We start from the raw sequence: 17,436 nt of genomic DNA on the forward strand, positions 1-17,436 counted from the left end.
GGAGCAGGTGGTGGATGGTCGTATGAGCAGCTGGTGCAGATCACAAGTTCTGGTTACGCGACTACTGATGCCAGGCAGACAATCTCTGAAGAGTATTGATAATGGCTGGGGTGTCACCCATCTTTTAAAGACACTACCCAGAAGAACGCAATGGCAAATCACTTCTGTGGAATTTGCCAAGAGCAATCACGGTCATGAAAAGATCACAATCGCCCACATCATATCAGATGGCACATAATGATGATGAGTGAGCTCCAATCTCAAACCCAGTGGTAATCACTGCAGTACTTCAACATCATTGCATCTCTAAAGCAGAAACCTAAGTTGCCATAACAGTGTATTACATAGGAATATTACCATTAATTTCCACAGATCTCTGTAGTTAAAATCAGGTGACATAAACAAAATTTACCACAGCCGCATTCAGTATTCCCAGTTTGAAACCTATCACATTGATAGCTGAGTTTAGAAATCTTCTTTCAATTTTAGCCCCAATTTCTTTATTATTCATTAAGTTATATTAAAACCATGGGCTTGTTTGCTTTTAGGGGCATTCGATGGGTTGTGACGTCCCACATCCTGAGAGGTAAGAAATGAATTCTGTTACTCTACCACATTAGTTATTCTGTTGTTAGGTGGCTTGGGATATTTCACAATGCTAACAGTATTACGGGCATATATAATCTGACTTTCATCATAAGATCCTTTGCATATATTTTTTAAGAATCAAATCTTTTCACTTCAGTGTGCCCCTATACAGTAATTTAATAATCCAGGTCAACATGCAGGAGATTATGGAAAATGCTTATGGATTTGTGCACAGACAACACCTACAGGGATTGTTGGGATTTAAAATTATAGTGCCCTGTTAAGAGTAACAGTACATCAAATTGGCTTTAGAGGAGGGATTCGCAAAATGGGGAACCCCTCACTTAACAGTATTGGTCTATGGTTAGGAACCTCTGGTTTAAAGTCCGTAGAAATATGCAGATGATGATGTGCAAAACATAAGTATACTGATGTTTGAAGTTTAGTCAGTAGTGCTTAATTGGACTTGCAGGCTCAACACCATGTTCATCATTTTCAAATTTAAATCATTACCTAATTCTCTAAGTCAGAATCTTTTAATATTGATTCTGCTGTGCAGTTATACTGCCAACGTCCAACTCCCAATCCCATCCATCACCAGTTATTTAATGTCTGCTGCCATTTGTAACATTTAAAAAATTCTCTTCACTCTTACTTTTTTGGCCATCATCTCCTGCTTCGCTATCGGCTTAGTATGTTTCTTAAAAAAATTCTGATGGAAGGGTTTTATGGTGAAACATAAGCTCGTTTTTTTTTGTCCACGAATATATATGTTTAGTAGAAAACATATGTATAAAAGATTATGTAAGAGAAATTCCTTTTATAGAGGAGACATTTACACTGGTGGTTTGTTTCAGTCTGAAGTAATAATTCAGTGCAAATCTAACAGTGTAAGCTGGGATTCAGGTAGACCTGATAGCAGTCCAGAGTAGGAATGGAGAAGTTCTCCCATTAGAACCATAGAACATTACAGCATAGAAACAGGCCTTTTGGCCCTTCTTAGTTGTGCCGAACCATTGTTTCTGCCTAGCCCCACTGACCTGCACCTGGACCATATCCCTCCATACGCCTCTCATCCATGTACCTGTCCAAGTTTTTCTTAAATGTTAAAAGTGAGCCTGCATTTACCACTTCATCTCATCTGCTATAACTCAGCATAGTCTGAAGTCCCAGCAGTGCCACATCTATAATTTTGAATTATTCTGAAAAGGAGAGCCTATGCCAACATTTATTACCAGCCATTAAATGCTTTTTGAGAAGACCATGAACCACTTTTTTCTTGACTCCATGCAGTTTGTATAATGGAGCTGTTCTCTAAGGATTATAACCCTGCAATTTTGGAAGAAATTTTCAAGTAGTGATATATGTATATTGGCTGGGAGAGGGAAGATGGAGATACGTCTCTACCAAAGGAGGTGTAAGGTGCTCCTTCCCTCCTGCAGGTCACCTTTGGGCAATGTGCTGCTCCTGCTCAGGGTCACAGGAAGCCACGGGAGCAGGTGGTGGATGGTCATATGAGCAGCTGGTGCAGATCCCAAGTCCTGGTTATGCCACCACTGACAACACCAGGAAGACAATCTCTGAAGAGTGTAGCTAATGGCTGGGGTCACCTGTCTTGTAAATTTACTTTGAGCTTTATCACAAGTCCTGTTTGTGTGACCACTGATGCCAGGCAATCTCTAATGAGTTTTGGTCATGGCGGAGGTCACTGCCTAGAAGAAGGTAATGGCAAACCACTTCTGTGGAAAGAGTTGCCCTGAACCATCATGGAAAGACCATGATTGCCCACGTCATATGACACAGCATGTAATGATGATTAGAACATGATTTGTAGGTCTTCCTGGAGCTGGTAACATCTTACCAACCTCTTACTTTTCTGTGGGGAGGATGTACTTTTGGAAGGTATTGTTGAAGAGGAACAGATTGTCCAGAAGACACTGTTCCCACAACACATTTCCAGTATAGGGAGGGACTTTTATAACTGGTTGCAAGGTGTATAATTTAAATGTTTTGGAGAACAGATGCCCCCTCTAGGCATTTCTAGTTGAGCCTGATGACAAAGCCTAAACTACCTGCCAACTTTACCATTGAGAAAAGGGATTCAAGAGACAAGCTAGAATGGAACTATTAAAAAAAATAAAGTGGGTATTCTATTAAGGAATCTCAATGTACATTAAGGCACATTTAGGGTTTAAAATAAACATTTTTAGTTGTTTGAATTTATGATTCTATTTGTAAAGTAATCTTATTCATCATCCTATGCTTTAAACGCGCAGGTACCCATTAAAAAGAGGAAGCAAGACACTGTACAATGGTGAAGTGGATTTGCCAATCAAACTTGCCAAGCTTTATGAACCAGAGAGAGGTACAATACAGCAGACATTAAAACTCTGTATTTTTGTGACGGGTAGGGCATGGGACAGGAGGAAACCTTCTGCAGAGAATTGTATCTGGACCATTTTAACTCCTGAACATCTCTTGAATAGAGCAGCATTCTCTCCTGTATGGATCACAACAAACATTGTGCTGGTGGTAAAAATAGGAGGGTGGGGTATGAAGGCATGGGATTTGAGAAAGAAGTAGCAAGGGAGTGGCTAAGTATTCTCATTGACCTATAGATCACCCAGAGGTATCTCAGTAAAGATTGAAAATATTTACTTGAACTTTTCCTGAAGTGGACAATGTTCATCCCCAGTCATCAGATCATAGTTTGTGAATACTATCTGTCTGGGACTAGGATCATGATGCATCTGTTTTTATATGAAAGGGGGCAGGACCACATGTGTTTGAAGTGTTTTTTTTTATTCATTGAGATACAGCATTGAATAGGCTTTTCTCACCCTTCAAGCTATGCCTAGCAACCCTAGCCTGATCACAGAACAATTTACAATGATCAACTGGACTTGTGGGAAAAAACCCAATGCGGTCACAAGGAGAACGTACAAACTCCTTACAGGCAGAGGCAGGATTTGAACCTGGGTCACTAGTACTGTAAACCATTGTGCTAACCACTACGCTACTATGCTGTTCCCTTTGTGTTCACCCTACTATTCAGACTTTCCTCGGTCATCAGGTTAGATAATAAATTGATTACCACATCTACCTCTAATCACCTGGGAAAATACAAGTTACTGATTAGTGGAAATGTATCTGCTGATTGTATTTGATTCAGCCTGTTAATAATAAATAAATTTATTTATAGAAAATCTAAGTCCCCATCACAATCTGTTATAGGATCTGTTATATGACCCCTTTCATACACATGGATCCTATTGCTTGTGTTATTGCCAATTAATTTTCATTAAAGAACAATTAATTTTTTTCTAAATATTTATCTTTTATGAAAATGAAGCTGAGACCACGTTAAGATATCTAAGCATTCTAAAATACGTGAAGTATATGGTTTAATGCAGACATCCACAATAGTTTTTTTTTGCATATCCTTTCTCTAGGTTATTTACTATTGCATTTGACAATTGTTCAAAAATTTAAAATATAGGGAAATGTTTTCCAGCTTTTCAAGATTATATGATAAAGAGACGGGTGGTTTATTTTAGTTTTAAACAACAAAACTACTTGCTCAATGTGATCACCTTTATTGGTCAAAGATAGGCAGTAGGTTCCCTCATGGTGGTACTGATATAAAAGTATTTGAAAGTGTTGAATGGGCCCACTTTTGTTTTATCTCTGGAATGAAGTAAAGGTATTGTTGTAATAACAGTGCAAGTCTTTATTGAATATCTGGCACCAGGGTTAATAGGACTTTACAAAGCAAGGACCTATTTCAGTTCAGAATTTCTTGTAAAATATAGAAAAGTGCCTTAAAATTTTATTGAGACCTTGTGTGTTATTAGCTCTTCTGGTCTGGGCGTGGTTTCCAGAGCACCAGAATTGGTTAATTGTTTAATGAGAGCCATTATTGTTTGGAGTTCATTGTGTTTCACTTAAATGACTCACTCTTTCCAAAGTCTATTACTTTCTGCTTAAGTTTGTAATGCCTACTTTGACTGGCCCAGGGATTTTGTGTTCCTTGTATTATTTAAGTGGAGGCCTGATTAGCACTAATTGTGTGGTCCTAGTTTTGAGAAAGCTACATTTTGTAGGGTTGCTCAGCCCAGCCACTGATGTTGTTTTGGATTTATTATAAATAAACACTGGTCACTGTCTCAACATCAGTCTTTCCTCTCTACTTGGGTTTCCGATATTGACAGCACACTTTGTGACGGAGTGAAATTTTGAAGGCCATTGAACACAATTCAAAATGCAGACTTCTTGAATTTAAAGTTTTGAACAACTCTATTGGATTTCCTAAAAGTATGTGATTGATAATACAATGTGTTTTGTCTTACATTAATATTGATATTTTACTGGACATGATGTGCCCAGAAAATTTAAGGAATAATGAGCAAGTTTAGAAGATAATATAAATAAAAATGCTTCTCTGTTTCTTTCCCAGTGCTGTTATATGTACGTAGGGAGTGTGAAGAGGTTTTCGATGCCTTAATGTTGAAAACTCCTAATCTTAATGGATTGAAGAGTGCTGTAAGTATTAGATTATACTGCTCTCTTAAATGTAGATCTGGTAGTTTATTGTGATTGGACAAATTGGAACAAAAATCTCAGTGTAAGTTAGTAGATATTGAAAAATTTAACTGAAAATGTTCATCAAAATGAAAAATGTGTGACTGTCTCAGTCTGACTTTGTAGAAACTCAGTGGAGAAGCCTGTTTTGCATCTCTTCCACTACCCCTTAAGGAAGTAAAAATCAAAGTGTCAAATGGGCTGTCAGATCATTATCACTTGTTTACATCAGTACACAAAGTGGATAGCTTCAGCTGTTTGCTTTTAACTTGGTCCTGTGCCCAAAAGGGACTAATTGTTGAGAATGCAACACATGCAAAATCCAGGAGAAACTCAGTAGGTCAGGCAGTACCTGTGGAAATGAATAAACAGTTGAAGTTTCGGGCCGAGACCCTTCATCAGGACTGAAAAAGGTTAAGAACGTTTGTGTAGACGTGCTGCTCAACCACCATATCACTTTTAATGCTTTTTCGATGAACCTATATGTGAGATGTATCATTATTAAAGTACTACCACCTTTGGAATTAAGAAGTAACAATAAATCACAGAACAGTGATTGTCATTTACTGCCATTAGAGAAGGAAGTGGCTTCAAGTACATTGAAACCAACTGTTTGTGTTGTCTAGGTAGATACAGAATTCAACTAAATTATACTTTTAAAATTCTGCTAAGTGTTTAAGAACTTTTTAAAGTGAGTGGAAAAACCATATCAATATGGAAATCACAGCCTGCATGATTCTGTGAGTGGTACAACTGTTTTTTTCTTTCTGACTTAGAGTGGAGTAAATTATCTAGAACTGCAGCTCCTGATAGTTATCAGGTGATCTACTGGATATGTATGAGAGTGGGTGGAAGTGAGGATAAGATCTTGACTGATTTAGTGAGATATCAGAGGACTGGTGTATAGTCACTGTAGAGGTAACGTCACTGGGCCAATGATTCAGAAAGGTGGATTAATGATCTAGAGACAAAAGCTCAACATTTTGCAATTTTAATGCAGTGAACCTCAAAATAAATGGCATAATAATTATAACTATAAAACTACCCGATGCATGATTAAGAGTTCAGCTGATTCACTCAGGTCAATCAAGGAAGAACATCTGCCTTCTTTACCTTGTCTTGAGCGCAGCCCAATTTGGATTCTATCCGGGACTTTTAGTTGTCTTGTGAAATAACATCACTGACTATTCAGTGCATAGGAAGTTAGGGTTGAGTAAGGAATGCAGGTCTTCCCCAAATTGCATTAATTCCCATTGTGGCTGGCAGCTGTGAAGCTCCCCCGACCAGGAATGTCCATAAAGCAGCAGCGGAAACAGAGATGAAAATGTATCTGGAAAAGTACGATGCGGCATGTATGTTCAGAAAGAGGAATTAGATTTATTATGCGGTAATAAATATGATTTCTCCTTCTGAATCTGCAGTAACAAGTAATTGCACTATGCTGTTGAACCATATGAGATTTTTAGCACCTTTCTCTAACTGATATATTAAAGAGGACATTAAAATTTCAAATGAGAACATTAAAATTTTCACCATGTGCTTCACACCAATTAGCTAATGGTTTTCAGTCTTTCTTGCAATATGTTTAAAGCACAAATAGAAACTCTGATACTTTGCTTATTCATTTTGCAAGTTTTATTCCTGGTGGTAATTTTCACTCCTGCAGCAACTTTTTCACCGTGAACTTTATTTCTTAATATTGCCACTGGACTCCTTTACACCATCTTTGCTTTCTCAAAGTGGAGTAGATGCAGAGACTTAGAATATTTTTATGATGAAGATAGATAGATAATTGACAAGTAAGGGGTGAAAGTTTGATGCAGATAGTTAGAAATTTATTTATTTATTGAGATGTAGTGCGCAATAGTCCCTTCTGCTCCTTCAAGCCGTGCCACCAATCAGTCCCCCAGTTTAATCCTAGCCAAAACATAGATCAATTTACAATGAACAATTAACCTACCAACTGGTACATCTTTGGACTGTGGCAGGAAACCAGAGCACCCGGAGGAAACCCATGGGGTCACGGGGACAACGTACGAACTCCTTACAGATCAGCGGTGGGAATTGAACCCGGGTTTCCTGTACTGTAAAGTGTTGTGCTAACCACTACACTACTGTGTCGCCCCAGAGTTGAGGTTAGAGTCAGATCTGCCAGGATCTTCTTAAATGTTGCAAACATATCGAGGGATTGAGTGATCTACTCCTGCTCTCAATATGTACCTTGATTCATATAAAATTCACAGCAGAAAAAAGGCAGGGAGAAACAAGGCAGAGACCTCTGATACTGAACTTCACAAATTTCGGATTCAAGAGTGTTTCTTGTTATTCTTCAGTGTATGAGCGTAAGGAGAACGTAATGATTGTTACTCCAGATCTGATGCAGCATAAAAAAAAAACACAATAAGCATAAAGAACACAATAAAAAAGAAACACTATATATAATAATGAAAAAGAAATCCTATAAAACACAATATAGAAGTAACTTTGAGTGTAGCTGTACATACATAAGTAAATGAGTCGAGTTTGAAAACCTGAGATGTGCTATTAGGGAGTCTAAACTAGTGAATATCCAGTAAATCTGTATGCTCACTACTGGTTAATATTGAGAGTGTTTTTGTATTCTTATATTTAAGAAAGATTGTTTTAAAATCCATTAGGACTGCAATGGTCAGTTAAGCTTTCAGTACATTGTGTGAGATTCTTCTTTCTCATGGGTTCAGCTCTCCTTAAGATTTGCTAACATGAAGCCCTGAGAAGAGTTGACCCCCGAAGCAATTTTACGTGAACCTTTTGACAATTGTATTTTGACATTCTCCACCTAGATCTCAGAAAAGTATGGGCTGGTTGAGGAGAGAATCTGCAAAATTTACAAGAAGTGCATGAAAGGGTGAGTAAATGGGCAGATTTTTATCTCTGGTGGGAGTGCTTTGTTTACACTTCCTCAATAGTGGCAACTTTCATTGGGTTGGTGAGTACACAAACTGGTGTCATGACTAGTACAAGAACAGTAGATATCATGCCAAATTCAACACTGAAATCAAAAAACATCAGGTATTCCTTACCTTAATGGAATAACTTCATCTCTTGGCAGTAATAGGGTGATCTCGCTCCTCAGTTGACAAGCATGTATGATTTAAAATGATGCAGAACCTTATTATTTTTGAAAAAATATTCCTCTTTAAGTTGGCATTAATAAGTAAATCTGATATTGAAATCTATCAGTAGTTTGAGAATTAATTTGGTGGTTTGCATTTTATTTTTGGTGAAGTATAACATCGTCTGAAATCATGCATTTGTATGCCTTTGTTTGACACATATATGCATTTCAAGGTTCAAAATACAAAGTAAATTTTATTATCAAAGTACATATATGTCACCATATACAACCCTGAGATTAATTTTCTTGTGGGCATACTTAAGAGCTCTGTAGAATAGTAACCATAACAGGATCAATGAAAGATCAACCAGATTGCAGAAGGCAACAAACTGTGCAAATGTAAATATAAATAAACAGCAATAAATAATGAGATGAAGAGTCCTAGAAAGTGAGTCCATTGGCTGTGAGAATGTTTCAATGATGGAGCAAAGTGAAATTGAGTGTAGTTATCCCCTTTTGTTCAAGAGCCTGATGGTTGAGGGGTAGTAACTGTTCTTGAACCTGGTGGTGAGAGTCCTCAGGCTCCTATACCTTCTCCTGACGGCAGCAGCGATAAAAGAAGATGAGCTGGGTGGAGGGGATTATTAATATGGTGGCTGAGTATGCACCAGACCTAAATCTTCTTTCAATTCACTTCCTGAACTTGGACCAATATTTAACAATTACAAACAGCTGATCCTAAAAGGAATAACCTACACAATTTTTATAACTCACTTCTTAGATCTGGGTAAGGCCAGCATATACTCCTTATTCCTAATCATATTTGAGAAGGCAGTGGTGAGCCACCGTCTTGAACCCATGTAGTTGTTCTGCTGGGGGAATTCCCCATTGGGAGGGACTTCCATGATTTAGATCCAGAGACAGTGATACATTTTCAAGTTGGGATGGTGTGTGACTTGGAGAGAAATCCTCAGGGAGTTTGGGAATTGAGACAGGGTAGCCTGAGCAAGTAAGAACAGAACATTTTGTGCAACCAGCCTGCACTGTGGTCACAGTGTGTGTCTCTGGAGAGGATAATAATTGGTCTCACATAATAAACATTTTGCTGGTCGATGGCACACCGGACCTTGAGACAAATGATCCTGTCTTCACATCTGAACGGCTCCTTGCAGGCTTTTCATCCGTGCTGGGTTGAGTGTTGAGCTAGCGACTCAGTGTTGTATAAAACAGGAAAACACTAAGGAAAAGGCAAAAAAGAATGGCACCCAATGTGCCACAAAGTACAAAAAGGAACAACAACGAAAGATATGAAGAAACTAATCACAAACAACAGAAAATCTGCCGATGCTGGAAATCCAAGCAACGCACTCAAAATGCTGGAGGAACTCAGCAGGCCAGGCAGCATCTATGGAAACGAGTAAACAATGGGTGTTTCAGGCCGAGACCCTTCACCAAGACTGATCAGGAGTGCTGATGAAGGGTCTCGGCCTGAAATAGCAACTATTTACTTTTTGCCAGAGATGCTGTCTAGCCTCTCTGCATTTTGTGTGGGCTGAATAAATATGAAGAGTCATGTCAGGGGAGATAGACAGTCGATTTCCAGTGATTTAATGATTGAAATTGAGGAGACAGAACTGCTTGATTAAATCCCTTACCTTCTGAACTCAGCGCCACAGAAACAGCTGAAAGCAGAATTTAGAGCCAATGTAATGAAGGCCTGAAAATCATAATTGAATATTTAGGAATATTTTGTATAATTAAAGGAAAGGATGGAAAAAAGATGAGGGAATGAGATAAGAATGTGATGAGAATTTTAGTTCAATGGAACATAAACAACAACACAATGTATGAGTCAAAGGGCCTGTTATTGTTTATTTCTATAATTTCCAGTCAGACTTTTTTTAGAAGTTCACTTTTCATTATTTATTGTTGTACTCTAAGAATGCTGCTAAGTCAATTACAGTCTTAACCTCCCTGCTCCAAGCAGGGCTGCAATGCTGAAGAGAATCCAATTTACTTGATTTGATTCCTGGATTCCCCCCAAGAGGTCCACAACCTTATTGGAGGGTTTGGAGGCTTGTGTGCTGCAATGACCCAGAGAGCTATGTTGGCTGGAGTCAAGGTTATCGTGCTTTAGCTTTTGGTAGGGTCACCCATGCCAAACAGGTCAAAGGGTAGAAGCCAGACTAAGAGTGGCCCACCGGTCCACCAGGTTCAGGGTTCAGCTCAGGGTTAACAACCCTTAGTGCTCAAAAGAGAAATTGTGTCAGAAACAGCGATGAAGAATCCTTCATTATATCAGAGTCAGAGGTCCTTCATTGCTGTCCTAAATGCCAACAGCATAACAGGCAGTAAGTGAGTAAGTATTCCTTGATCATTAAACAGTGCGCAAAGGAAGGACCAAAGTCAAACTTCATTCAGAGTCTGGTTTAATAGCACTAGTATATGTCATAAAAAATTTATTAACTTTGCGGCAGCAGTACAATGCAATACGTAATAATAAAGGAAAAAGAACTGAATTACATTAAATGTGTTTGTGTATATATATATATATACACAAAATAGTTAAATTAATTAAGTAGTGCACTGTAAAGATTCAGAGCAATCATTGCTTAGGAAGTGGTTATGATTCCATGACTATGAAATGATTTTCATGTTGGTTATTGGGGAAGTGTTACATTTTGATTACAATGCCAGTAGTTTGATTTCAAAGATTGTTTTTGAACTTGGAATTTACACTTTCATAAAAATATGAAACATTTGTATATTTTGATATGTTCTGCATTCACGTAATGCCAAAGATGAAGCATTCTAAACATTGAGGAAGAGGTACAACGGGAGGTTAGAATTAAATTTAAATGTTCCTTAAGGTGTTTTATTCAATCCACAAAAACCTGAGTCAAAGTTTTAATTAAATATGATATATGTCTTTTATTATTTTAATATTAAAGCAATGCAAAACAAAAGGAATGGGAACTGAATAAGAGGAAGTGAATGTTTTCAAATCATTAAAGACCTTGGAATGCTTGTTCGTGACTGGATTGGAATGTGATCATTGTTGATTTGAGTACTGATTTTTGCTCTTTCTTCAATGACTCATCCAAAGAACACAAAACAGGTGTTCCCAGTTCATTGGAATGAATTTTCTATTTAATTTTAGATACAATGAATATTGTAAGCCAGTCAGGTTATTGTAACTTTATTTTTCAAGCAGGCGAGCAATTGGTGTGGCAGCTTTTGCCACAGTGACAGGCGAGGCTGAATGTTAAACCAGAGGGATTGCTCGCTCAAGGTATAATTCCACAGAAGTTCAGAACTGCCTATTGTTTGAGCTACCTTTTTGGAAGCAGCCTCCTTCCTGGCTCCCTCACTAAGTGGTGTTAGCATTTGTCAGGCAGAAAGCTCTGACATCAGAAACTTTGCCATTTCTTTGCCCATTCTCCTAATCTGTCTAGGTCCTTCTATAGGCTCTCTGCTTCTCCAAAACTACCTGCCCCTCCACCTATCTTCATATCATCTGCAAACTTTACAGCAAAACTATCAATTCCACCATTCAAATCATTTACATATAATGTAAAAAGAGAGGGATTCATAGGGAGTTAGTGGTTGTTCAAAAATAATAATATTACTGCCCATTACACCATGCATAGTCAGGGCAGCAATGAAGATCCTCCATCTCTAGCGGTGTTCAGGGCTTCCTTCATCATGTTAGCAGCTTCCTCTCAGTTTTCACTACTGTCAGTCTCAGGAATACTGTCCACTCAGATGTCAAAGGATCCCTCATTGCTGCTTCCATAACAATTTTGTTTTACCAGTCTGGGTTGTTAGCTCTGAGATGAACCCCTGAACCTGGAGGACCAGTGGACCTCTCTTAGTCTTGCCTCTACCCTTTGACCTGCTTAGCTTGGGTGACCCTGCCAAGAGCTAAAGCATAAAGCCCTGACTCCAGCCAGCATGCACCAACATGAGAAAATCTGCAGATACTGCAAATCCCCAAGCAACACACACAGAGTGCTGAAGGAGTTCAGTAGGCCCCACAAAGGGTCTCGGCCAAAATGTCAACTGCTTACTCTTTTCCATAAATGCTGCCTGGCCTGCTGAGTTCCTCCAGCACTTTGTGTGCTCGGCCAACATACCATAACTCTCTGAGTCATTGAGGCACACAAACTTCTTAACTTAATGGCAAGGTTATGGTCCTCCTGGAAATGTTCAAAAAGAGAATCATGAAAATTTATGGCACAGGGAGAGGGCATTAGTGAATGAAAGTTACCTTTAAATTAAGTCCACCTCCAATCTTCTGGTGCCTAGTCATTGTAATTATATGTGATCTCTCTTACTCAGGTAGATGGAGTTCTTACGGTGCAATTATTTTCTTACACTGGTAATTTGGACCACAATGAATTATCTCTATTTAACAATCATTTTTCTGTCTGCTTCTTACAGAATTTTGGTGAACATGGATGATAACATTGTGCAGCATTACTGTAACCATGCTGCATTTTTGGTGGAAGTAAAGGACATATATGGAAGCTATCAAATAACACTTAAAGAGGTTTAAGGAGACTCAACATTCCTAGAAGTACAGAATATAGAAAAGACCAGGAATTACTCTACCTCTGTCCCTCTGTCCATGAACATTTACTATTGGCTGCTTTGGACCAAAGATTTTTGTGCCGCTCTTCTCTTCTGAGCTAACAACAAAACAGGTTTGCTTAAGCCAAGCGTGAAGAGTTCAATATTGCCTTAACTTTATTCTACACTTGTCTGGGTGATAGCTGAAGCAATTGTTTTTCTTCTACATCTACACCGCTCACGATGTTCCTTTCGGGATCTGAAAGTCATATATATTTTCACTCCATCTAACCAAACTCTGCGGACTGTTGGACTGTCTACCAGGCTGCCAACCTGTCATGTATATTTCAGTATGTCACAGCGTGTGATATTTTGGAACTATTTGTTCATTTCTGTAATTTACTTGTTTTATAAAACCACAATTCAATATTTTCAGATTTCCAGCCGGTTTCTCAATATATAGTATTTACACAAATGGATTACTATTTATGGTGCTCATGAAGTATTTGGAAGAATTCATTGCTCATAAAGAAACATTATTTTCTTCTAAGGAGGGGGGCCCTGCCTCCAATACTTTAAAAAGACATTTATTTCCTCTTTAAATATTACTGTGTAATTCCACTGAAACACACTTCCCTAAAATACAGCAAGAGTCTGCCCCATCTTTCTTTAATGTTTCAGTGGAAGAAGTATTTGTGTGTATTCACTTTTAATGCTGCAGATGGTCCAAGCTCATCCTGATGTGATCAAGAATTTCCATAGATTATCAGCATGTACAGAACTTAAGTCATGGTGTTTTGTAATCATATCATGATTTGAGACCTTTAAAGCATTGTACTCTGCTTGCTTGTAAAATACTGTATCATAGGATAGTAACTCCACTACCAAAGTACTACTCGGGTTACTAGGTTTAAAATTTTTGTAGCCCTAATAACTGCCCAATTCAATGAAAGAAGATTTTGTTTATGCCCTTTCGAAGCAAGTACTTTCCTTGATTGGACACATGAAATTAATCAAGGAAGGAGTGCTTTTCTTTGCAAAAGCATTGTTTCCTATTAAGTTCAATAACATTTTTATTAAGTTTGCAAATTTGATGATCACTCATCTGACTAATTATTTGCAGAAATGTGACATTTCCATGCCTGAAGATATGGTAATAAGAATGAGTAGAGAATTCTGTCTTCATCTGACTGATTTACGAAATGTTGATTTCAAATTGTTTGCTAATACTTTTGAGAACACTAACTTGGGTATGAAGTCAGAGATGTGCAACATACTGAAAGATTTTCTTAACATTATTAGAAGAAAACAAGAACATTTCTTGCAATGAATTGTATTTTGTCATTACTATATTTTTGCATCTAATATGGTCAATTTTATTTTTCTTTAATTTCTTTATTGTACTCAGGATCTCCATGATGTGAAAGCATATATATTGTAAATACAAAGAGTTAGCTTCAAGTATAGACATTGTGGTGATGGACATTTCACATTTATGATATGTTTTTCAAACTGAAGATGAGATCTCACAATTGTGGGATATATTTTGGTTATTCCATTATAATGAGTTAGTATGTCTGGTGAAACACTCTGATATTGTAACTTTCTGGATGTCATTATTGAGTTTAAATGTCAAGGAGTTATATAAGCTTCACTGCCAAATTCCAGTAAAAATTTCAATTGATGAAAATATAACTTTTTTTAAAAATAGATCTCCAAATTGCTGTATTCCTAGCCTAACAAGGGAATGATACTCCAACTGTGTCCATGTGCCATTACCTATTTGCTGTCTTTTGAGTGTTCACAATGATTTTTTTAAAAATTTAATCATTCTGAACAAATTACACTGAAACTTAAAATGCATAACATTTCTATCAGTTGCAGATACTCTACAATTGAGGACTCCCTTCCCCTTAATACACTCCACCACTTCTTACTCCCTTTTAGTAGGCACCATTTTTCAATATAGACCGGGGTATTGCACAAGCCTTTGAGGTGTTGCTGAGCAGATAGATCTTGGGATCCTACAGCTCCTTGAAAGTGGCACAAAGCTCGATAAGGTGGTTCAGAAGGCTGATGGAATGCTTGCTTTTATTAGTCAAGGCACTGAGTTCAAAAGTCAAGAGGTTATGTTGCAACTTTATAAAACTCTGGTTAGGCCACATCTGCAGTATTGTATACAATTCTGGTTGCCCCAATAGAGGAAGGATGTTGAGGCTTTGGAGAGGGTACAGAAGAATTTTAACAGGATGCTGCCTGGATTAGCGAGCATGTGCTATCATGAGAGGGTGGATAAACTTGGGTTGTTTTCTCTGGAGTGCCAGAGGATGAGAGAAAATCTGGTAGAGGTTTACAAGATTATGAGAGGCGTAGATAGACTCTCTCTTGGGTTGAAGTGTCTAGTACCGGAGGGTATGCGTTGAAGGTGAGGGGGGGAGGTTGGTTCAAGGGGGATGTGAGGGGTATGTATATTAAAGGCTTTTAGAAGAGATGTTTGGATAGGCATTTAGGTGTAAGGAAGATGGGGGAATATAGACATGGTGTAGATAGGAGGGATTAGTGTTTGGGTATTTTCACATGCTTTTTAGCTGGTTTGGTATCACATTGTGGGCCAGATTGCCAGCTCCCGTGCTATACTCTTCTATGTTCACACCCTTCCTGGGAACCATTAGATAGTACAGTTCGTGATAAAGTCCGTGCGTTTCTTGCTGGAGATAAGTTGATTCCAGCCTTGTAACAACAAAACAGAACGCACAGTGTTGAGGTCCACTGCCATACCTTTATTCTACATGTCTCATGTGGTAACGTATTTGCCCATTACTCAGCATTGTCCTCACTAGTCATCACAGTGTCTGTTCCTTGTAAAGTGACCGATGGTACCCACTGTGTTGAATCATGAATTATAAAGATGGTGGAGTGGGGAAGCTGTCCGAAAATGTCAAAGATCTGTTAATTTTTCACTTCCATAAGCACTGCTTCAGCAGGGAACGCCATTCAGTGTCAACCAATTAATGGCAATGGCAGCCAAGTCCAGGAAGCATTGAGAGGTGTGAAGACCAAGCTCACCATGGAATGCCTTGTTAAACTCGTGCTGCTTATGGTTTCGCGAGTTAGCCTTTCTTTATGAGGTAAATTGCAAATGCTTGTTCATCTTTGCCTTGTCTTTTTGAGTCAGATACTGTGACAATTGATTGTAGATCATATAGGAAAATGGTGAATGAACATGCGACACATTTTATTAACTGGGAAACGTTGTCAAATGATAAAGATTTGTTTTATATTTGAATTTAAATGAAAAGTAAATAAAATAATTTTCTAGCTTGCTTTGTGCTTTCTTTTCTTTGTACCCTTGAATTTCGATCTGCAATGATTTTAGAACCCTCAGCGGGTTGATGCACCCAATATGCAGAGTGGTGGGTCAGAGCTGCTTATTTTGGTCATGTGACTTGCCCCATCAATTTTCTCCCATGCGTTTTAGTGACGATAAAACAGATGCAACAAGGCTTACTTCCTTCCTGATGTGTGTCTGTTCCCCTTGGCTCTTTGATCTCAGTATCATCAGTGATTGAAATTATCCCAATCGGGTAGAACAGATGTAACTCACCGTCAATTTTGCTGTTTCTAATTTCATTCTATTAGTAGAAGGAGCAAGCCTTTTCCTAAACCATAGCATAGTTTTATTATTTACTTATTGAGATGCAACGTGGAATAGCCACTTCTAGCCCATCAATCCACACCGCCCTGATTCAACCCTAGCCTAATGACTAACTAACTTAGCAACCGGTACATGTGGACTGTGGGAGGAAACCAGAGCACCTGGAGAAAACCCCCATGATTCCACAAGGACGTACAGGCTCCTTACGGGCAGCAGAGGGAATTGAATCCAGGTCGCGGGTACTGTACATTACTGTGCCACCCCAAGTATTTTCAAGGTCGTAAATAGTCACGACACTATTCCCACCTCAAGTGGAGAGGCTCAATCAATCCCTTGAATATCAATCACTGCAGTGTTGTACAAATATTGACTTTATGGAGGAAGTTTGTTATAATTGTTCCTCTTTTACTAGGAAAAGTTGCTATGATTTCAGTTGTATTCTATTTTCTCTGCTCTTGAGAAAACTGCTTCAGTTTAAGTAAATTGACTTTATAATGCCATAGATTATTTGCAATTAACTTAATTACATGCACACCCTTTCCCCAATGACCTGCAACTCACTGGCTGAAGCCAATTTCTCAATACACTTTCTGAGTTAAAATCTGGAAAATGCCTGAAAAGGCATAATATATTGTAACTGCAGTGGAGAAGAAGAGCTCATTTTGTGTGCCAGTGAGACTTCATCTAATTTATGAGAATTTTCATTGAGTAGCTGACTGAAACAGGGAATAGCTTAGGTTGACAGATTGATTAGATCATGGGGTCTGATATTCAGAAATATCGATCAGGTATCGTTAGATGGGGGAGCTGTTGTTTAGGGGTGCTGGTTAAGTAGATGATTGGGGAGAAGATTGGATGGTTAGTCTGTATGCAGAAAACGTGAGAGCAGAGTTGGGATCTGTGTGGAAAGGCTATTCGATGTGGAATTGAAGAGGAAGTTCCT

At 38.3% G+C, this 17,436-nt stretch overlaps 1 protein-coding gene across 1 annotated transcript in view; it reads left to right on the forward strand.

The window, feature by feature from the left end:
* Positions 1–16,079, forward strand: part of LOC132383355 (grainyhead-like protein 3 homolog) — a 57,052-nt gene extending 40,973 nt beyond the window's left edge. The window contains exons 11-15 of the mRNA XM_059954248.1: positions 549–586; positions 2,865–2,953; positions 5,045–5,130; positions 7,992–8,056; positions 12,710–16,079. Of these exons, the coding sequence (XP_059810231.1) occupies positions 549–586; positions 2,865–2,953; positions 5,045–5,130; positions 7,992–8,056; positions 12,710–12,824 (393 nt within the window). The 3' untranslated portion in view covers positions 12,825–16,079. The remainder of the gene's footprint in view (positions 1–548; positions 587–2,864; positions 2,954–5,044; positions 5,131–7,991; positions 8,057–12,709) is intronic.
* The last annotated feature ends 1,357 nt before the right edge of the window (positions 16,080–17,436 follow it).

The sequence above is a fragment of the Hypanus sabinus genome, chromosome 30 (genome assembly GCF_030144855.1).
Source record: "Hypanus sabinus isolate sHypSab1 chromosome 30, sHypSab1.hap1, whole genome shotgun sequence".
Taxonomy (NCBI): domain Eukaryota; kingdom Metazoa; phylum Chordata; class Chondrichthyes; order Myliobatiformes; family Dasyatidae; genus Hypanus; species Hypanus sabinus.